At 27.8% G+C, this 23,565-nt stretch overlaps 1 protein-coding gene across 1 annotated transcript; it reads left to right on the forward strand.

Moving 5' to 3' along the window:
- The first annotated feature begins 13,778 nt into the window (after positions 1 to 13,778).
- Positions 13,779 to 22,179, forward strand: LOC129911818 (activating signal cointegrator 1 complex subunit 2 homolog). The gene is made up of 6 exons (XM_055989772.1): positions 13,779 to 14,104; positions 17,403 to 17,457; positions 19,623 to 19,776; positions 19,863 to 20,262; positions 20,742 to 20,926; positions 20,978 to 22,179. The coding sequence occupies exons 1-6, from the start codon at positions 14,069 to 14,071 to the stop codon at positions 22,083 to 22,085; spliced, it is 1,938 nt and encodes a 645-aa protein (XP_055845747.1). The 5' UTR covers positions 13,779 to 14,068; the 3' UTR covers positions 22,086 to 22,179.
- Positions 22,180 to 23,565: the final 1,386 nt, after the last annotated feature.

Genomic DNA, 23,565 nt, shown 5'->3' on the forward strand with positions numbered 1-23,565 from the left:
ATATGTCAAAAACGTGATGTGATAGAATTTTTTTGAATTCAGATTCGAGCTCAGCGCACAAAAAACCATTAGAAAAATATACTTTGATTTCAATAAAAATAACTTTTTGACTAGTGAAATCGAACGGGGCAGAAAAAATCGAATACCTTGTTCGATTTCACTAGTCTTAAAGTTTTTTTTTTATAGAAATCAAAGTATATTTTTCTAATGGTTTTTTGTGCGCTGAGCTCGAATCTGAAGTCAGAAAAATTCTATCACATCACGTTTTTGACATATTACCATGCCAAAAATCAGAAAAATAGTATTTGCGACGTTCAAAATTCAATATCTCAAAAACTTTGCACGTTAGAGCTTTTTAGTGCTTGATTCAAATTAAAAGGTTAATGACCATTAGAAAAGTATAATTTGGTTTCTATTAAAAATTATTTCTCGCCAATATTTCTGTCATTTACGGAAAAATCAATTTTAAAAATCGTTTTTTTGTTCTTTTCAATTTTTCTCAATATTTTCTAAAACAAAAGTATAGTTTTTCCACACAATCTTTAAAAAACGGTTTTAAGCTAAATAATTGCATTCCAAACTTTTCAAAAATCAAAAATTTTTTCGGTAACTTTTTTGATTGAAAAATAGGCTATTTTTCAAATTAAATTCGTCAAAAATCCGAAAATTAAGTTTTTGATCAAAAAACATTTTTAATAGATAGAAAACATAGTAAAGTAATTTTTAACCAAGTTTTGTTAAAATCCAACTATTTTTGTAAAAGATAAAAATAAAAAATAAAAAAATCGTATGAAAAATTAATCGATTATAACTTTTTTTGTTTTAACACATAGATGAATGAAATTTATACTGTAGGTAGGTAATAAAATAAACTATTATTTTACAAAATTTCAATTAATTTCAAATAGAAAATCAGTTTGAAATTTTGACCTGATTGACTTTAAAAAATTCCTACTACTTTTGTAGGTATCGTAGAAATATGATTGAAACGTCATATAAAAGGTTAAATAATAAGCTTTCAGATGATATAGAATTTATTATATGTTGTCATTTTAAAAAATTGTGTTAAAAGAAAAAAAAATATTTTTTTTGCTTTTTTCATGAAAAATGATTGTTTTGAATAAATTATGTTTATAGTTTTTGCACATTGTAAAAATGTAAAAGTATGGCTTTATTCTTCAGGAAAATTTGTTAGCTTTTTAATGGTGCAATTTTTTTTTTTTCAAGAAAAATGATTTTTTAAGGTTTCACTTCAACCACGTGTGAATTGCACACATGAATTTTTTTTTTTAATCAGTCTAGTATACATATTTACCTACATTATAATTTTGTTTTGAATTGTTCTAAGTGTAAGCAGCTTTTGTATTGAAAATTTGGCTGAAATCAGGGATTTAAAAATCGCGTTTATTATTTTTTAAATTTTACTTTTTTTTGGCTTCTATTAATCAGAAGACAAAAATAAAACTTATATTGGTTACAACAAACAAAATCTGGTCTACGAACCTTTTTTTTTTAAATTAATTATTTAAATATCTGATCTTTTCTTTAATACTTCATGGTAAAAAGTCCAATATGTGAGTAATCCCACGCAAACTTGTCAGTCTTGTCTTTATTTTACTTTTTGTTTCCAACCAGGTTTAATCAGATAAATTTAATCAGCACTTAAAGCCTTATTTATATTGCATTTTATTTACACGAGAGTGTCAATAGCCTTCGAATAGAGCTTCCGCCAACAATTCTGCTTAATAAAAGCCATACCATAAGCAATATGGACATTTAAAACACCTACTTTAAAATATATTTAAATGTTTTTTACCTCTTAGTTGTAATATATTTGCGGGATGACTAAAAGTTGCATCACTATTAAAACAGATATTTGTATTCATTTTTATATTCCTTATGATTGTATAGAATAGAAGACCACTAAAATTGATTCTAAATTCTAACTAACAATATTTATCATCAACCACAAAAATATTGTGGTAGTATTTTTGCGTTCTTTCCACTATCCCAATTTTGACCTTGATTGATCTCACTAATTTGACCGGTAAAAGGTTGCTGACCTAAGTGACAAATAATTTAGTTTAACAAAAACAAAAAAAGATACAATTTTTTTTATTGAACCTACCCAATTGTCCCATTATCGAACCAAAATATGCAGATATAAACCAATTTTTTTTTTTTTTAAGCAACAACTTGTTTATTGATTTCTTGCTTTTGTTAACGCAAAAAATAAAGGTTCAAGTTTGTTGAGTCAATTTTTTTTAGAGTTAATAATAATTGTTCATGTATTGGTAACAAAAAATAATAAAAACAAAACTGCATTTAATCGAATTGTAATTCCAAATTAGTTCGATTTGTTATTTTAATGGTGTGACAAGTTGGAATCCTTGGAAATTACATGTGGGCTTGAATTGATCCGGAGTTAAGTATATGAGGTTTTACATCCTGCGGTTTCCTAAATTTAAATTATGATGTTGATTAAGTTGAATACACAGATGAAATTCAGTGCAATCAAGAATCCAATGGGGAAAGGGTGTTTTTTTGAGAATAGGACCCATGAAGCATGTTTAAAACTTTGTTCACAAAAAAACCGACCACAATTATGTAGTATATTCTCAAAAATTCCGTATTCTTCAAACAAAATTACCCAATTTTATATTTTATGAATAAGCAGCTTAAAGTGACAACAATTAAAAAACACAACTCAATATTAATTTCAAAAGAATTTCATCATATCTGTTTTAACAAAAACTTTTCATTTATCAAAAATAATTCACTTGTCACATAAATATACTCATCATCATGTTAGTAATTTTGAACGTCCTGTTGACGTTTCCAAATTATTGATATTTGATAAGAAAAATATGTTAAAGCTTCTGTTTAAAAATCATCAAATACCAGTTTTTTTTTTGCATAATATTCTAAAAAATTCAAATAACAGTTCTAGAGCTTACTAATTTAATTTATGTTAATCTTGTACAAATTTGACGGGTATTTAAGAGTATTTATTAAGTATCAAAAACTTCTCTAATCAAAACTAATTACATTTTATCCATTTCAAATCAAATATTTAAAAAAATTAACATTAATTAATTTCTTATGCAAACTAGAAATTAATTTACTCTTTATAAAAATCTTCAGATTTAAATGTTTTTCGATTTTATATTATTTGTTATTAATTTAAAATAATAAAATCAACCTGATTATTGTTCAAAAAATCAATAGCTTAGTTATAAATGTCAATGATAACATGTTAAAAGCATTTTTTTTTTAAATTTAAAACTGCATCGAAAAAGTCAGTTGATTTTTTTGTTTTTATTATTTTTTTTTTATAAAATTTTGAAAGTAGATTATTTGTCAAGAAAGAAGAAAAAAAAATAAATTGCATATTCATATTCAGACGACATCTAGTCAGTATTTTTTTTTCTGGTCCATAAATATCAAATCGTCGCCGATCAAGTGGTGAGCAAGATCAATGAAATTAAAAGTCAATAACCTGTATAAATTTTTTTTGTGGTGTGGTTTTAATTCAAATTGCATGATTAATACTTAATAATTTTTAAACTCAATATTTTCCAAATAAAGTATATCACAAACCGCAGTGATTTAAAAATTCCAAAAAAATTAATCATCCCAGATGCTGAGTTGGCACAATCAGTCAAGGTCATATGGAATTTCCCTTTAACTATAAAAATTAAAACAACGAAATCACTAATTAATTTTGTTTACGGTTTCTCTCTCGAAAAACATTCTTCTTCGTCTTTTTATACGTATTAAGACCGGATTCACTTTTTGGCTGAATGGCCAACGTCCAAGTGTCCTCAGTGGCGCCAAATTAATATGTCTCCGGTGGTAATTCTTTAAAAATTTAACACCGTCACAGTTCTGCCACTATTTCATGATGACGATGAATAATTAAAGGTTTTGTTTATTTATTTATATTTTTTTGTTTGTGGTCAGGTAAACAGTGGAATTTTTAAGAAACAAAAATGCCTTGAATGTTACGAATTAAAAAACATCAACAAACCTATTGATCGACATTGATGGAGTATATTTGTTTATGTTTTTATAATTATTTTGTTATGAATTTTATTAATGTCAATAAAATAAAATTATGCGAATCAGGAAAATTTTTTAAACAAATATAAGAGCATTAAATATTTGCATAGATTATTAAAATTTTTGTTGGTAAAAGATTTATTTGATCTTTGCTTAATACGATACGATTACATATTTTAGAGCTACTGTTAGAAGGCTCGTCGCAAAACGCAAACAAACACAGGAAGTAGGTATGTGAACAAGTTTTTAGTTTAATAAGATCGACGCGATGGTCTTTTAGATATAGTGACAAATATTAATTAAAAATTAAAATGAAGGAGAAATAAAGTTATGGATTCTTTATATTGATGCAAACTAGAACTTAAATTGAAATGGGTGGCGTTAACTACTACGCAGACACACAACAGGCACAGAGGAAACTTTTCATGACAATGATACTTGTTCAAACATTATGAACATAACAAATCTATAGATAACCCAATGTGTATGTGAAATAAAGATAAGACAGATTACCCTAAGCATACACTGACGGTTATCTACAGATAATTTACATAAGTAAGAATAGATTGATAAGAACATAGACATTAAGAATAGAAGATAAGACTAGAAAATTGTATATATATAGTAGGAACGTAGTGAAATAAAATTAGTATTCATTCGACTTACAACCGAGTTTTACTCAATCATACTCTTGTACGCTTTGTTACTTCCATTAATTGATCTTTTTTGTTGAATTTTGTTTAAAACTACATACTTATTATTTTGATTGATGTGCCATTTTGAGGCAACTTTCGTTTTTCAAATAAGAAACAGGCTCAATATTTTCGAAAATATGAAGCAAATACACTGAGGGAAAAAAACGCAACGTAAAATGTAAAATGTTCAACGTTGATTTAATGTTGAAAAAATTAATATGAAACTTCTTCAAAATAAAATTGAACCAACGCGTTGGTTACGTTGCAACGTAAGAAATTTTTTTATTTTTGTCGGACTTAAGCTTTTGTTGCATTTTATCACCCTAATTTTCAACAGTGAGATAGCACGTTGGTAAAGCATTCGCCTAGTAACCCAAGAATTGTGGGTTCGACACAGCAGCTGCCAATTTTTTCTTTTTTTATTTTTAATAAATTGATGCTTTTTTTAAAAGTTGAAACAACTTTGTTTAAAAGATGTTTTATAACGTCAAACCACTTTAAACTAACGATGTTCTACTTTGATTTTAAAATTTTAGTCTTCAACGCAAAATCATTCCGAAAAATAGTTGATTTTAAGTTGTTTTTTTTAGAGACGCCGCGAACATTGAGTTGGCCGAATACCGAATACCGAATATTCGGCCACGCTCCTCGGCCGAATACCGAATATTCGGCCGCCGAATATTCGGCCAAGGACACTCAGAAAAAAACGTTGGTAATTTCAAAAATTTTATACTTTGTCTCGAGAATAGATGTGGCTTAAAAAATTCCCAACAACATCGTATTGTATTGAACTACTTTTAAGATATGTAAATGTCTGAACACACTACTTACTACTGCAAAGGTAGACATCCAAAATCGAATTATATATGACGACTGTTCGCCAAGATCGAACGGCGGACCCATACAAGTTATGGACAACACATACTACAAAATTTCATATTTTGACAACATTTTCTAAAGTCTACCTTTCTTCTCCTGGGACAAATGTTTACAGCGAAAGACTATTTTTCGAAGCAGCAATAGTCTACGAAGATAAACGTAATCGTTTACTACCAACAAATGCGGAACAAATAGTTTTCATTCACCACAACTTGCCTTGGTATGATAATTTAAGTCATTTCTCTTCTCCATTTGGTATTCCATAGAATACCAGAAAAATAGGCCGAATAGGCCGAATACCGAATAGTGGCCGAATGTTCGCGACATCTCTAGTTTTTTTCCCTCAGTGTAGTCTCTCAAAAAATGAGCTCTTAATATTAACATTTATAGGTGCCTTTTTCAAATTTTCTATTTTCCATATAAATAACATAGGAAAAAACCATTTTATTTTCTAATTTTTGTAACTTTACAATAAGGCATTGTAAATATTAACTGTATATTCTTATAGTAATTGAGCTCTCTCTACAAAATATCTTCTAGAATTTTTTTTCATAGAGTGATCCCATTTTAAGTTATTCAAACTTAAAGTTCAAAATAAATGAAATTATGGCTTTTTTGGGTAAACTAATACTGATTGATTGAACATTTTTTTGTTGCAGCAAAAACCAAGATATACTTTTCTAGTGGTTTTTGGGTAGCTAACCCATTTTTTTTCAATTGAAAAACGAAAGTTGCCTCAAAATGGCACAGCCTTATGTGCATATAAGTAAAAAACACTGTGATTTTTCTATGTTTCACGAAAATCAAAGAAAACTGGGTTGGAATCGGCTAATGTGATTTTTGATCGTTGATAGTCACGAAAATTTTTTCATTTTTGAAAAAAGGACACTTTTTATCCGTTAAAGAGAAATAAAACACTTCCGTTCGTGCAAATGTTACACGCGACGACAATTTAGTAATAAATCAAATTCAAAAATTTTTTCCATTTTTTGGATCAATTAAAAAAAACCGGCGTGCAATAACCCGTGGTACTCAATGTTTAACCATAAAACAATTCAATTTTCAATTTTAAAAAGAAAACGTTCTAGAAAATAATGTTTCAAATAAGAATCCATTAATATAGCAAACAAAAAATCAACAGTTAATATATAATTTATATTAACAACTGAATTGTAGGTCGAATTTTCAAATCGCTATTTTTTACAAAATTCTGAACTTTGAAATTGAAACCCAAAACTTGCACTTATTTAGTTTGAGGAGTCATATTTTGATGGCATATACATCTCTATAACAGGGATTCAAATGATTAATCTTGATCCGAATAATAAGGAAAAAATATTAAAAAAAAAAAAATTATAATAAAAATAAGGATTTAAATATTTTAAATTTTTGTTTTCCTTTTTTTATACATATTTTATATAATTACGATTCTTTTTCATATTTTTTAATTACAAAATGAGAGCTTAAATTATTCTTTTTCAACTTTACAAATAAAAGTTGGTTAGCCAAAACATCAGTTTATAAGTATTGTAAATGTTTTTAAAAATTAACACAATATTTGAAAAAAAAAAAAAATAAATGAATGAATACTTTTTACTAACAATATAGGTAGGTATACCACAAACAATTAATTGATTCCCAAAACAATACTACATAATTTAATTAATTTAATTTTAAATGACATAAATGATACGATATGCATAAAAGGGTTAAGGAGTCTTTTCAAGCTTTCTTGCATCACTAACTGCTAGAAAATGAATAAAAAATAAAATTTCAAACATTCGTATGAATCACAAAAGTATCCAATTTTTTAAATTTTGTACAAAAAATTTTTAAGGATAACCTTATGTAAAATTAGCTCAACCACAAGTTTGTTGTATTTTTTACTCCCTAAAACCTATCTTTTTATTTTAGATATAAGTTTTCAGAATCAGCTAGTATTCAGTTCTTCTTATTTGAAAATTATGTAAATTTGTAGAAACTACGCAAATTTGAAGAAAGAAAATACGAAGCTTGTAGTTTTAAAATATTTGTATCAAAACAGTTTTTTGTATGTCTAAATTTACCTACCTAGTCTGCTAACATGGTGTTTTATTGCTTGATCTTTTATGTTAAACTTATTTAATGGAATCAGTGATAGTTAAATCAAACTTGATAAACTTATTTATTGAAATAAATTGCCTAAATGTGTCGAACGCGAAATAACAAGAAAAACAACAAATTTAAAAACCTCTATTCTCAATTGCGTTTGCAATTCTAATACTATAACTGCATAAAAACTAAACATTTTTTATGATATTTTGAATTTTTCCGAATAAAATACGAGTACTTACAGTACCAGATTTGAAAGTTCAGAAATGTAGTAGCTAAAATAAGGCTTGTCCTAACCACCACGTCTTGATAAAATATTTCACAACAAAACAAACTTGTATTATGTATACTCACAGACATTTACTTTCCTTTTCTAGATCAATTTATGCCATGTGTTCGATTGGTAAAATAAAAACACGTTCTTTAAGTCTATCGATTGAGGAATAATTTAAACTATCCAAATGAAGAACATGACATTTGCATAAAATTAAAATACCAAAAATGTGTGCCATTTTTATGAATCATTAAAACCTCTCAAGACGTCATTATGAATGAAAATTAAAAAAAAAAAAAAAATAAAATCTGTTAACCAAAAAACATTCTTTGTTTCCAGTTCTTCATTTTCACAGAGCCTACAAAATTTATTGCTATTTACTGTCGCATATTGGTGAGATTAGTAAAAAGCCCATGTGGGCAATTAAATGCACTTAATTTCGGTCGGGTTTGTCTTGCACCTTGCTGCAAGTTGTTGACCTTGGGCCGATTTATGATCGAGATATGCTTGGATTATCTTTCTCAACTTCCGGGTTGTAGTTTTTTTTATTTCCGAAGATACAAGTTAATCCTTTTAAGAGAGTACCGGAATTTCAATAAATTAAAAGAATTAAAATTCTTTTTGATAATCCCAAACATGACTTAATAATCATAATTGTTTTATGAGCATTCGCCAATCTGTCTGAGAGTGAAGAAGTTCTACCTTATATTGACATAAATCCTGAAAAAGTTCTTCCATTTTGATTGGGAATTGAAATGAGTGGGTATCCAAGGTTGAATTCCATTAAACCAATCTTTTCAAAAAGAATCTTAGAATTAGATCATTCAACTCGTTATTAGTGAAGTGAGTTGTGACTGATGCAAATCAAATTCCCATTTAGGTCATTTTTTTTTTATTTTGTTTAATATATTTGAAGTTTTTTAAAACAAAAAAACTTGTTTAATTCTACCATAAAACTTGCTTTTGTTTAAATATTTTTTTTTTATTATTTGGTTTAAGGAAAACCGTTTAAGATGCATTCTTAGTCTGTTACCTAATCAATTCTTTCACTTAAATAAACAACTTTCGCTTAAATTATGAACATGCACGATCCGTCTATATATTTGAAGTTTTTGATCTTTTAATTCCAATAATGGAATTTTTTATGACACCATAAAAATTGAAATGCAAAACTTAGAGGATAAAGATTATATGACAATTAAAACAATTTTAAGCTTTTAAAGAGTTTTAATTGATTTTTATATTAAATAAAAGAAATGCTTTTGTGTCTGGTAAATGTGTAAATAGTAAATGTATACACGTAAATGTCGTTTCCATCGCCTGATTTCAATAACATAAAAGAGGATGCGTGAATAACATTGGTAGATATGTTATTTACGATTGCATTTGTTTAGTGCGTGTAGCACGATAATAATAATATTTAGTTATTTATTTATTGCTTGCTCTTCAAGTTTAACTTGGAGAATAAATATAAATAAATCAATAGAAACACAACTTGAAGATGTCCGATCGATATATTTATTTCCGCGTTTTATAAGCTCAGAAAAACTCAGACAAAATTAAAATGGTTTTGGTTCGACTTTTGCTCTTGGGCCTAACCAAAAGACCAGAAGAATCAAAGTTTTATAGAAATAAGACCTGGGTCCGATTTTTTTGAAGTGAAAACTTCTTTAGTATCGTAGTGATTTGAAACAAGATGAAACGAAAAAGCGACACGAAAAATCAATTGATCATAACTTTTTTGTTTTAATAGATAGATAAATGGAATTTATACAGTAGATAGGTAATTAAATAAATTATGGTTGTGCAAAATTTCAATTAATGTCATATTCAAAATTCTGAGATAACGGTGAAAAGATGTTCTTTTTCTAAACACGTTATATCTTTTGATCTAGAGCACATAACAAATTTATTTAACTTTAATACGCATGCTAATAATATAACCTTTAATTTAATATATCACACATAACGGTGCGGTGCTCTACAAGTTATATAATCTTTAATTGAAAAACTTTAAAAATACCTCAAAACACTTGTGAAGATTTGTTGCCGATGACCAGCCAAAAGTAGAGGAAGTACCGTAATCTCAGTTTGAAATTTCGACATGGTTGGCTTTAAAAAATTCTTACTTTTTTTGTAGGCATGGTAGAAATATGATTGAAGCGTCATATAAAAGGTGAAATAATAATGATATAAAATTTATTATAGGTTGTCTTTTAACAAATGGATTTAATGGCGTTAGAAGAGAAAAGAGATTGATTGTTTTGTTTTTTTTTATGAAAACTAATTGGGTTAAAAAATTTCTAGCTTTTTGTAGATGTTGTATAGACATGGTCGATATAAATATTTTGAGCTGAAACAATAAGCTTTCAGATGGTATACAATTTATTGTAGGTTGTCATATAAAAAAAGTGATGGAATAAAAAAAAGTTATATTTTTTTGATTTTTTTCAAATGATTTTTAAGGTTTCACTTCAACCACGTGTGAGTTGCACATATGATTTTTTTTAAACAACAGTCTCCAAATTAGAATGAACGATTGCCCAATTAATTTATGCAAAAAACTAAAACTACTGGAGTGCCTATCTTTCGACTTTATAAAGACGAAAGTATAAAGCACTTCTTATTCCTAAATATGACAAAAAAAAACGATTTTATATGAAAAAATGATTTTTGTTCGCATATTATTTCGCAGGTTCTTTACTTAGTGCTCAATTCCAACAAAGCTTTAAAGTTTTTTCTTATATATATATATTTAATTTATTTGTTTTTGTATTTAAACTGTGCAATTAAAAAAAAAACATACATATGTATTTTAAAAATCTCTAAAAATCGATTTCTTCCTATATTTTGAGCGAGCCAAAGATATTAATTAAAATGAAAATTGTAAACGCAGGATTTATTTTTGATAAGTAATGCAACTTTTAAAAGCTATTACATTTGAAAATTCCATACATTAGCATTTTGACACACCCTACTATACAGGGTGTCCCGGGATGAGATAAGTAGACTATGAGGGATGATTTTTGGGTATATTCTAAGAAAAAAATAGTTCTAAAGTAACTCTCTATCTCAAAGTTGATACCCTTTAGCGATGATTTAAGAAAACGCTTACTTTGGTATGCCTTTACTCATGTTAATGTAAATAACTCCGTTAATACTATGATAAAAACTTCATTAATGTCTTGATTTTTAGAAGCAATGCTATTCTTTGTACCTGCATTTAAAAAATATTAAAATCTTTTTTAGTTGCTCAGATATTAATTTTTAAATGGAATTATGTTTTTCTTACCCATGATAATTTTTGACTTTGGGGCCGATTGTCTTCGATAAATGTGTTATAAACATAGTGTTTTATAAATTTATTTTTATGAAAAAAACAATAATGAACAAAAAACAAGTTTGCCAGAAAACTCATAGATTTTATGATATTTAGGAAAACCAGCACCAGGTAAAATCTCTAAAAAATATGTTTTTTTTGCTTTAGAGCCAATTTTTCAATCTTCTAATAAACAGTCAGTTAACTGTTCGACGAATAAAGTTATTAGGCTCATAAACAATCAGATAAAAACATTGAATTTTTTAATCACGAATAATTTATTCTACAGAATAACAAAAAAAAATTGTCAAATTCAAAAATATTTAAAATTAAACGTCATTTTTATTTATGATTGTTTTTGTTTTCTTGTGTTCCACTTTATTTTTTTCAAAATTCTTTCAAAACAGCTTTGACAACTGACACAATATTTTTGTTGAGATTATTCCTTAGAATAATTTTTATTCGTCTCTGAAAGAAGCAGATAGTTTTATTCTTAGGAATAAGCTATATCTGCCTGTTGAAAAATTGATTTTTTCGCTATCCTTAGGAATAAGTACTAACTGACTGTTTAACTGACTATTGAAAAATTGGCCCTTAGTCAAAAATTGTTACGAATAAAAAATTTATTTTTGAAGTTTAAGTTTATTTCTAATTACAACATTTATTTAAAGTGTGTTCCTTGATTTTATGTGCTTAATAGAGCCCGTGTTCTGGATTTTATTGCGAATATTAATTTATTCTATCTATTGTCCCTTTTTTAACGATGGTTCATATTTAAATGTTTTGAAAAATCAAAAAAAAGTTAGCTATGTCGTTAAAAGGGAAGTATAAAAATAAAGTTTAAAAAAATGTTAGTTCATTTTCAACAAATTGATTTTTCAAAAAAAAAAAACAAAAAAATTTTGTTCTAAATTATATAATTATGGATATTTACTAAAACGTTTCTGTACCAAAACAAAATCGTTAAAATCCGATAATTGGTTTATGAGGAAGTCAGAAAATAAAGAATTTTTATCCGGGAACCGGACCATCTACTTGAAGATAGATTTTTATTTGGTACGTCCTTTCCCGGATTTAAAGTGAAATTTTCATGTCAAACATTTCCTTTGATTTGTAGGTAGTTTTATATAGGATGGGATATTCCATTAGACTCGCCGAGTATATCGGGGGACTAACCAGTTGAAATACAAGTCCGAAAAGATGGGATAATTTTTGTTTTTGCTGTTTATAACTAATTGATGACCATCCACCGTTGAATTTCGTAAAATAATATAAAGTTTGTTTTTCTGAAAAACAGCTCTAACTATTTTAATTAAAAAGAAACGGCAAATATATGATCCTAATTTTTTAAATAAAATATACTGGTACATATTTTTTGAGCCGTTATTAACGGTACCTACTTGCCATAGAACCGTTTGATGATTTCTGATAAAAGACAACAAACATTTTTGTACAGTTTAGTAACTTTTAAATTCAAATTAAGAAAAATGTAGTTTCAAAATAAAATTTAGTTTGCAAAATCAATTTGTATGAAAAATTGTAAATTTTTAAGTATGAAAAAACTATTTCCATATTTTCTTTGATGTATATCAGAAATCACCTTATTGTACCTTAATTCCAACATAATACTTTGCTTAAAATTGTAATTAGAAATCATAGGTTTAAAAAAAAATTAAGTAATAAAAAACAACAATAATTTTGTTTGCCGACTATCAATGTCTCTAACAAAGGTTATCCTTTGACCTAAATAATTTACTTCGCAATAATCCAATAAAAACTAAAAACAATTAAAATTATTTCCAAATAAATTTGTTATCATTCCATAATTGGCAATGCGCGTTTCTTCTATTTATTTCAAAGAAATCATCACATTGATAAGAAAAGAGGGTGAATAACCTCTATCAAACATCACCTTTAAATTTGGAACACGAATTAAAAAAAAAAAAAATTAAATAAAAAACACGATTTAATAAATAAAAACAAAAAATAAAAAAAATACAAATTTTAAATAAGTGATAAGACACTAATCACTATTATATTTTTTGATTTACAGGTCACCATCACAAAGAAACCAAAAAAAAACCCGAGCAATCAAAACAAAAATAAGAAAAAAACAAATTTAATCTCATATATGAAAGTAAAATTTATAAATTATATGAAGAGTCAAGTTCAAAGACAAAAATTAAATATATTGATATCAATGTCTCATTGAAACTAATACTAACAAAAATCAAAACAAAAGCAAAAGTAAAAAAAAAGATTCTTTTTTATCGTTACGACTCTTTCAAATTCATAACAAAAAAAAAAAAAAAGCGAAAACAAAATAATAATAATCAGCACACTAGGTCTCATCTCATTTCATCTCCTTCTGCAAATCGAGATATTTTATTCTTTTTAATTTTTATATGTCGTCACACAACAGAACTTTTTTATACCGAAGCCCCTCAACTCGCTCAGTCAGACTATTTAAATGTGACTTGCAAGAGCAATTGATTAACATTCCTGTACCAGTGGTCAAGCAGTAAGGATACCAATATTTAGCGGCTCTCACCAAAACCCCCTTTAAAGGATACAAATCATCAATTTTTAATATATAAAACCAACACATCTGACAAACAAAAAAACCAAGTGGAACACGGCATGCAATTTGTTTAAAACCTTAACAGTGAAGTGATACGAAACATTATAACCACTCAGAAAAAAAAAATTAATTAATTAACTAAGAAAAAAAAAAAACAAAAACAAATTATGAATCCAATAGTGATATTCTCAGTGTGTTTAGTGGTGAGTAGTGTGCAAAAAATGTATCTATACAAAGTAGATACTAGACTCTATGGTGTATCTTTTCTATAAACTTTTAAATGTAATCTCGGTTGATGCGTAAACGTAACATTTGGAATTTGTCATTCGAAACAAGAAGTTATAAAGTGAGATGAGTTGTATATCTGCTCTGGATTATTACGAACTAGTTTGTTGTATCTTTAAGATACATCTTTTTAGTTTTATTCTATTTATGTTAAAACAAAAACATTTTTATTAGAAAAGACACATATTTGAATATCTATCGTGGGAGTGCAATAATTTTTTTCAATTTACTTGTGGACTATAAATACGCCTTTCAAAATACAAGTTAATAAATAACAAATAATTGACTGTGATCTTTAACATTTTGTCTGCTGACTGTTTAGAAAAGTTGTCTAAACTAAATTAGTTAGATGTTGTGTTATTTTTGGATGCAAATGAGTCACTTTTTGATAAAAGTTTTAATACCAAATTTGCATAAGAATGTTGCAAAGATATAGAATTTAGATCAAAATTGATATTTTTGATTTGGAATAATTTTGTGTTATCTTTGATATTAGAAACAGTTTAAGAAAAAATTAAAATTTTGAATTTATTTTCCGCTTCAATTAAGGAATCAGGTAAAAAAATTAACAATACAGTCAGAGAATATTGCAAAAAATCAGAGTTGATTTTTAAATTTATCAACTTCACTTATTCGTCTTTTCAAAAATACATATAATGGTACATTGAGATTAGAAATGGCGTTACCCTTATTCGAATTTTTGCTTTTTTAAACTACGAGGACAAAAAATACTTTTTTTTTCAACGTAAAAGTGTTAAAACTTACATTTCTTCTTGAATCAATATATATATTTAATGCAAGTTTTATCAACAATATGTACAAAAATGTTAGTATTTTTTGTCGTAACAGGATGATAGACCTATAATTTACACTCTTGCTTTTAATGACTCATGCACCAAATGCAAATATCGGCCGAAAAGTAAACAATTTCAAGATTAAAAGTTTAACTTAGCTTCTGTAACGTTTTTATCTTAACAAAATCTACAAAGAGAAAAAAATTACGCAGGAAAACTTTTAATTCTGGTATATTTAACCTTATTTCTAGTAACTTTAACTAATTTATGGTATATTGAACAATATACTGATTAAATATACCAGAAGAAAAGTTATTCCTGGCGTTATTTTTATCCTCTGTGTATTAGTGTTAATTAGTGACATGTACGAGCTGGCCATTTGCTTTAAGAGAATATTCTTTTCCTTCAATAGGATTGTTGTTTGTTTGACTGTGCGGTATGTTAATACCAGCATTTAACTGGAATCGGAACTAATTTCAAATTTGGCAATTTGTTGGTTAAAAACGTTTTACCAAGAGCGAACTCCACTGAAATTAACAAATCATGGCCGAATATGTACACGCAACACGTGTATGTGTATGCTATCGGGAGCCTTTTGAAGCTAAAAATATATTCTTCTAACGATAAAAGGAATCGAACGATCGATGTTCCTCCAAATCAATATGGAAACATAAAGAAAACTTTTATCGATTGTTTGATCGATGGTTTTAATTTAGGTTCTCTTAAGTTTTCTTAAATCGGAGACTATTTGGCATGCCAAATGATCAATAGTCTTCAGTTTTTCGACAAATTTCTTAACGAAAAAATAACATCGTTTTGGGTTTTTTTTTGACATTTCTAATTCTTATGAATGTTGGAGTAAAATCGACTTTTCAAAATAAAATAAAATCAATTTTTCACTTTATTTAAAATACCTAAGTATGCAGTTCTCAACATTCCAATGCACAATTTAACCAGTCTAGTTAAGTCAAAACATTAAATTAATTATGGTGTCACAATTCTAATCGAAAAAAAAATATTTAACAAACTAAATTTAGCTTTATGGAAAAAAATTACCTAAAAAACACATGATGGTTAATACCAACCATTGTAGTAATTGCTCAAATAGGTTTGAATGGCTTGAAAAATGAAATATTTTGCTACATAAAAAGTTTCGAGGTACCTACACACATAAATAAATTCAGATACAAATATTTGTCTAAAAATGGCCTGGAAAAAAGTCCCCAATGCCAAAATATTTCTATTAAATCTAAGAGCTCAAATAAACAGAACTTTCTGTTAAAAAACTTGGAGCATTTACAGGTCAATTAAATACAACTTAAAAGCAAATATTTTAATACCAAGAATTCTATCTAATGTTATTCATCAATCAAAAGTTCTTCCCAAAACTCTAAGTTGAACAAAGTTGATACGTAATTTTAATTAATTAACTTTACTGCCGGAACTTATTTGGAAAATTAGGAAGTGTCAGTTATAAGTTTAATTGGTCATTTAACCAATTTGTAGTTGAATCTTATTTCGATGAACTAAGAATGTTTTCATTGAATCCTTTGTGCTTTTGATTTCTTCGCTTCCTCATTTCAAGCTCAATAAATTTTACTTTATATTTTTAATATCATTTATAGTTGGTCTTTTCATTGTCACCTAATTTTAAAGGCTTTATTATTGCATCGAGTTAAAATTAAAAGGACCATACCTGGAATTTTAACATTTTTAATTAGGTTCCATTTATGGCATCACACCAAAAACAATATATCCCAGATCTTTTTTCCAGAATTTGATAAGTTAAAAGACTTTATCTGATATAACCTTCAACACGTTCCACGAATTTCATTTTATTGCATACATCGAGCGGAAGTAGATGCCCTAAACTGATAACTTCAGTTTCGGGAACAGAAAAAAAAGTCATACAGGTTCAGAGCAAGCTGCAATGAATTTTAGTGTTTGTGGTCTTTAAGAGTTTAATTCAATGATAACTATCTGCTTTTTCCATGAAACATTATCGTAGAATTTACAAATTATAAGTTTGATTCATGAAGAAATGAATTTGGTCAGGTTTTTATTTTTTTGTTTTGAAAAATTTGTTTAAAGTTTTGCAATTATTTTTTAATAATAATATGCCAAAAAGTTTTAATTCCTTGCCATAAACCATGAAAATGGATTTAAAATGCAGTTCTTCTTAATTAAGGACTTTGAATGTATGTATTTCTCTAAATAGTATTTTAAATCAGTAAAAGAAGTACCGACATCAGTTTTTGAGTTTAATGTAGGTATCAACAATTTCAAATCGAATGATTTCTTCTAAGAAAAAAAAAACTAAAAAAAAAAACTAAAAAAAAGTTACGTTAACGCCCGAGTGTCCCATGAAAATCCATTTCGTCTTTTTTGTATTAACATTTTATTTTTATAATTTTTTTTCCAGCTGACAACATTCTCAGCATGCAGTGGAAGACCAGCAGAATCAGAACAAACCGTTGGCAAGTATATAGTTTCAAAATCAAACAACGACGATGGCAAATATAGACCAGTACAGCGAAATGAAGGTATTTTATTCTAGTTAAATGAATAAAAAAAGCGCAAAAAACATTATTATCTTCCAAGATGTTTTTGCATCTGTAAATTAAAATACTGTAGAAGCGCTAACACTTTAACATAAATTGTACCTATCTAGAATTTTGCTGCTGGGAAAGTCACTACATATTATTTGCACATATAAAAACAAAACAAAACAAAACTATGTACAAAATATGTGTATATAATGTAAACAGATATGTATATTAGGGTGGGTCAGAAAAATCGAAATTCTTTTTTTTGAATTGGTACTCCGAAAAATCGATTGCTAGACCCCTCTAGAATATACACACCAAATATGAGCTCTTTATATTAATGGGAAGGTCCTCCGCTTTGCAATTTTCCATTTTTACATCAAGCTTCTACTAAACAAAAAATAATTTTTTTATTAATTGACTTTTTAGCAAATTTCTTTTCATATTCTTGTAGGAAATTGAACGCTCTACAAAAAAGGCCTTGTACACTTTTTTCGTTTATCTAACCGTTGAATAGATATTTGAGGTCCAAAAATCGAGAAAATCTTTAAAAATTCGTTTTTTGTTCTTAATTTTGTAACAAATTGAAAAATTATAATGATCAAACACGCAAGACATATTCTTGTTGGAAATTGATTGCTCCACAAAAAAGGTCTTAATAACTTTTTTCATTAATCTAACCATTCTAAAGATATTCGAGGTCAAAGTTAAAAAAAAATATAAAAACATTTTATATTTTTAAAAAATTTCTAATTCACTGAAACTTCATTATTTTCAAATTAGCAAGATATATTCTTGTAGGGGCTTAAACGTTCTACAAAAAATTACTTGGAATCAAATTGATTGCTTTAACCGTTTAAAAGATATTCGTATCCAAACCAATGCTCGCTGATTTCAATAGTTTTACTTATGACCCGTATGCATTGCGAATTGGATACGAATATCTTCTAAACGGTTAAAGAAATCAATTTGATTCCAAAGAATTTTTTGTAGAACGTTTAAGCCCCTACAAGAATATATCTTGCTAATTTGAAAATAATGAAGTTTCAGTGAATTAGAAATTTTTTAAAAATATAAAATGTTTTTATATTTTTTTTAACTTTGACCTCGAATATCTTTAGAATGGTTAGATTAATGAAAAAAGTTATTAAGACCTTTTTTGTGGAGCAATCAATTTCCAACAAGAATATGTCTTGCGCCTGTGATCATTATAATTTTTCAATTTGTTACAAAATTAAGAACAAAAAACGAATTTTAAAAGATTTTCTCGATTTTTGAACCTCAAATATCTATTCAACGGTTAGATAAACGAAAAAAGTGTGCAAGGCCTTTTTTGTAGAGCGTTCAATTTCCTACAAGAATATGAAAAGAAATTTGCTAAAAAGTCAATTAATAAAAACATAATTTTTTTTTAGTAGAAGCTTGATGTAAAAATGGAAAATTGAAAAGCGGAGAACCTTCCCATTAAGATAAAGAGCTCATATTTGGTGTGTATATTCTAGAGGGGTCTAGCAATCGATTTTTCGGAGTACCAAATCAAAAAAAAAATTTCGATTTTTTTGACCCACCCTAATGTATATTAATCATAAGAAAAAAATTGTATCTTTTACACATTGTAAACCATGGATACTCATAAATTCGATTAAATTACACAAAAAAGCTGTATATTTAAAGACATGAAAATCAAAAAGATATCTGTTTACGTAAATGTATCTTTAGATTTGAGTAAAAAAAACACCCTTTTTTAAAGTAGATAAATAATAATGATAGTAGAAAAATATTAACAATTTGAATAAAAGTATCTAAAAACTAATTTAAAACTAGTAGATACTTTGTAGTAAAATTTTTGCATGTTCTTGATTTAATCCTTAACACTTTTTCTTTCATTTTTTATAGTCTAGTGGTACGTTTACGTCAACAAAGAAGCTTTGTTTTAGTTTAACTATCTTCTTTTCTATGTTTTTCTATATATTTCTATGTTTTTCTATGTTATTCTATGTTTTTCTTAAAATCTATCTTTCCATCATAGTTTGTTTACTAACTCTGCTTAACTTTAAACTTTTATTAATTTGTCCTCTCTTTTTTTTTTCCTTTAGGTCGCTATATACACATGGTTCAGCCGTATGTTCATGTTCATGATAATCGTGAACTTGGCCAATATGTGCACATACCAAATCCTTATGATGGGGGCTATGGTCCATATTCTGGTCTAAATAATCCCTATCGACATGATGAAAGTGGAAACTACGAGTAAGTTCAATACACAAAAATTATACAAAAATCTAAATACTAATAGATTTTTTTTTCTTTCTTTTCAAAAACAAAAAAATTATTAGCAAGTACACAGTAAGTAATGCTGATTTTGAAATACCTGCCATTCGTCTAGAATACGGTTTCCCTGATCATGATCCTGAGGGTTTAAATAAAAGGATGGCCTGTGTGTTGAGTGGTCCTTCTTCTCATAATAAAATTTCTACTGAAAAACCTATCATCAAAGTTTTTGAAAAATTAACTGAAAAACCAATTATTGTTTCTGAAAAACCAATCATAGTTTCTGAAAAACCATCATCAATTACAGTCTCTGAAAAACCAATTAATGATGTTGAAAAACCACCCGTCGTACTCGATGTTTCTAACAAATCGGTAAAAGATATTGAAAAACCGGTAAATGATGAGATTAAAAATCCAATCTTTAAAGATGACATTGAAAATGAGACTGAAAAAAATATTGAAATTTAAAAATTTTGTACAAAAAAAAAAAACTAAATAGTATTCTCCATAAAATCGACGAAAATTTTTTTGTACACAACGACCCTCGAAACAACGACCCCATAAAATGATATATATATGAACAAAACTCTCACACACACCAACTTAATAATTGCGATCGATTAAATAATAATTCCTTATAAAAATAACATTAAAAAATATATATAAAATTGTATCTATATAAATTCATCAAAAAAAGCTTAAAAAAAAAAGAATGAAACCATTTTCATTTTGTATAAAATAAAACCACTCGATATAAAAATGCATGCACATTTATCCATTTGTATCTATATGTACACATCAAAAAAACACCAGCATGGCATCCACAGTAAAAATTAAAAAAAAAGTATCTTTGTATATTTAATTCATAAAAGCACAGAAATATCTATAAGTTTGTATAAAAAAAAAACGCTACTCTCCACATGTATCCAAAATTGTGAGATCAGAGGCACACAAAATGTTTCTTATTTCCAAAATTTCCTTATACGCAGACCACAACAACGACTACGAGAAAGCCAACGACAACTACAACGACTACCGTTAAGCCACGTCTATTCAATTACTACGAAGAAGGAGGCTGGAAAATCCTTCGTCAGGAGGAAGAAAAGGAAAAGCATAAATATGATTTCTTGTAAGAATTTCTATCTTCTTTAAAAAGATTTTTAATAACACTTTTTTATAGGTACCACACTGAAAACGGTATTTATGGTGAAGAAAAGGCAAAATTACATCCTGGTGCTGGAACACATGCAACTGGCTACTATGAATACACCGGTGACGATGGTGAGCTGTATCGTGTAAACTACAGTAGTGACCACAATGGATTCAAGGCCGAAGGAGATCACATCCCAACACCACCACCAGTTCCAGATGCAATCAAGCGAGCTCTTGAATATGTTGCAAAGAAGAAGGAAACTCATGGAGCTCATCAATCTGGCCGATACGAACATAAAGCCGATCCAATCAGGCTACAAAATATGCCAACCATTGATCGTCCATTGAACCAACAGCAACAGCAACCTAGATCACTCCCACCTCTGCCAACTTTGGCACCACAACAACCAAGATCACTCCCACCATTACCAACTTTAGCACCACTTTCAGCCCAGCCAAGATTCATTCAATATTCTGGTAGCAATCAGTATAATGCCCTGCCAACTATTGCCCCACAAAATGCTCCACAAAGGGCTTATCAACTACCAAGCTTAAACTCGCAAAGGCCTGCTGATCAACTTATTCAGCAAACTCAACTTGCTTCACAATCTCAACCTGATCAATTGCCTCAAGTTCAAGTTCTTTTGCCACAGGTTCAAGATCAAAAACCAGTGATAGTTGAACAAGTTGAAGTTGCAAGGCCGGTTCAAGTGGTTGACCAACCTGCTCAACAAGTTGAATTGTCATCTGCACCAGTTCAATTGCCACAGCAAGAAGTTCAACAAGCACCATTAGCTCGCGTCGAAGAAGAACAGCCTCAATCTGATCAACCTCAAGAAGATCAACCTCAACCCCAGTTAGATCAACCTCAAGCCGATCAACCACAACAAAGTGAGCCAGAACAACAGCCCAGAGAGGAAATTCCAATTAAAGAAGAGCAGCCAGCTGATGAGCTATTACAAACTCAACAATCAAAAGAATCAGCTGTTATTGTCAAACCTGACAAAATCGATTCAACATCAACAATAAAAGAGGTATCTCCTGAATCTTCCGATCAAGATAACACATTTCAACCACCTTATCAAGTTCCAGAAAAATTAACAGACGAAACGGATTTTGAACTAACAATGGCTTAGAGAAGGAGGTTCAAACAAATTTGTGCTCGCCGATGCTGCCCGCAGAGAGACAGACAGCAAACCTATTTTTATATATATATTTTTTTTTTTGTTACAGAGATAAAGATCTAGATCATGTATGTCATCATTTTTAATTTTTTTTTTCCCTGAGGAAACCCAAACTTCTGAATTCTTCCAAACGCCAACCCATGACAGAATATAGACGATTTAGCACTTTAAGAGACATATAAATGAAGAATTCTAACTCTCTCAAATCATTCTACAAAAAAAATATTTTTAACTCATTTTCGTGTATCACTCTCATTTTTAATTTTTAGTTGTATAGAATTTTTATTTTTTTTTTATTATTTTGTAAATCGTCGGTGAAACCAGAAAAGTGTGTAACTCCAAATTTTCTGAAAATTAGATTTGAATGCAATCTGTTAGCCAAACCTGATATCTACCGTTCCTCAAACTGGAAATCCCCTTAAAGTCAATAGTTTTTATTTTATTAGCAAATTAGAAAATGGAAACTCATACAAATGCCTTAAAAACGATGGGGTTTTTTTGCTCTCCTATTAAATTTGCTAAAATGGAGTTACACACTTTTCTGGTTTCACCGACGAAATGTGTTATTATTTTATTATTTATAAACAAAAAAACAAAGAAATTACGAAGTAAAAAAAAAAAAAACATCCTATTTTATTTTTAAAAAGTGAATTTTTTATTAAGGAATTGTAGTTACAAGAAAATAAAATTATATGAAAAATTGAATTTTTTAATTGTTTTTAATTTTTATAGTTTGTAAAATTTTTGTCAAATTTGTCAAAAAAATTTAAAACAATGAATTTTAAATACAAAACTAAATTTAAAATAAGTTTAAATAGAAAATAAAAAAAAAAATATTGCAAAATACCAAAAATACAAAATTTTATTTATTTTTTCAAGTCTTGAATAAATAAAAGGTGAATGGCTCAAATAAATTCAATTTAATCTTGTAGAGGTCACACAATTTAAAAGTCATCTATGTACTCCAGAACAATCTAATATTTTAATCTTCTTATGAAGTGATCGATTTTAAGTCAAAATAGAATTCAAAAAGAGACAGCTCTGTTAAATGAGCTCTTAAAGTCTAAATTATTACATTTTTCAGTATCAGTTGTCTTCAAAAAAATGGCTTTTCTTATTGCCTATCCATAGTCAAAACAAAAAATGTATTTAGTAAAAAATTGCATTAAAATTCCTAAAGAAACAATAAAATACAAAAGAGCTGATGTCAAAACTCACCTTGAATCTAATAAACATCTTCTTTTTTTCACTGTGATGTGCTTTATCTTGTTTAAATTTTTTTTATTGTTCTAGTAAACTTATGTGTTGTTTTCCATTAAATTTGCATAAAATTCCTTAGTCCCGTTTGAATTTGAATTTTTTTTGTATTTTTTATTTTATTTGATCTACTGGTTTGGTTAGGTTAGATTGACATTATTAGGGTAAGAAAATA

Source organism: Episyrphus balteatus, chromosome 1 (assembly GCF_945859705.1).
Source record: "Episyrphus balteatus chromosome 1, idEpiBalt1.1, whole genome shotgun sequence".
NCBI classification, from domain to species: domain Eukaryota; kingdom Metazoa; phylum Arthropoda; class Insecta; order Diptera; family Syrphidae; genus Episyrphus; species Episyrphus balteatus.

Excerpts from the sequence above, each read along its gene's own strand:
- LOC129911818 (XM_055989772.1), top strand. The coding sequence starts at position 14,069 with ATGAATCCAATAGTGATATTCTCAGTGTGTTTAGTG. Across the intron at positions 17,458-19,622 it reads AGAATCAGAACAAACCGTTG|GTCGCTATATACACATGGTT; the intron begins GCAAGTATATAG and ends TTTTTCCTTTAG. Across the intron at positions 20,263-20,741 it reads CTGAAAAAAATATTGAAATT|AGGCACACAAAATGTTTCTT; the intron begins TAAAAATTTTGT and ends TTGTGAGATCAG.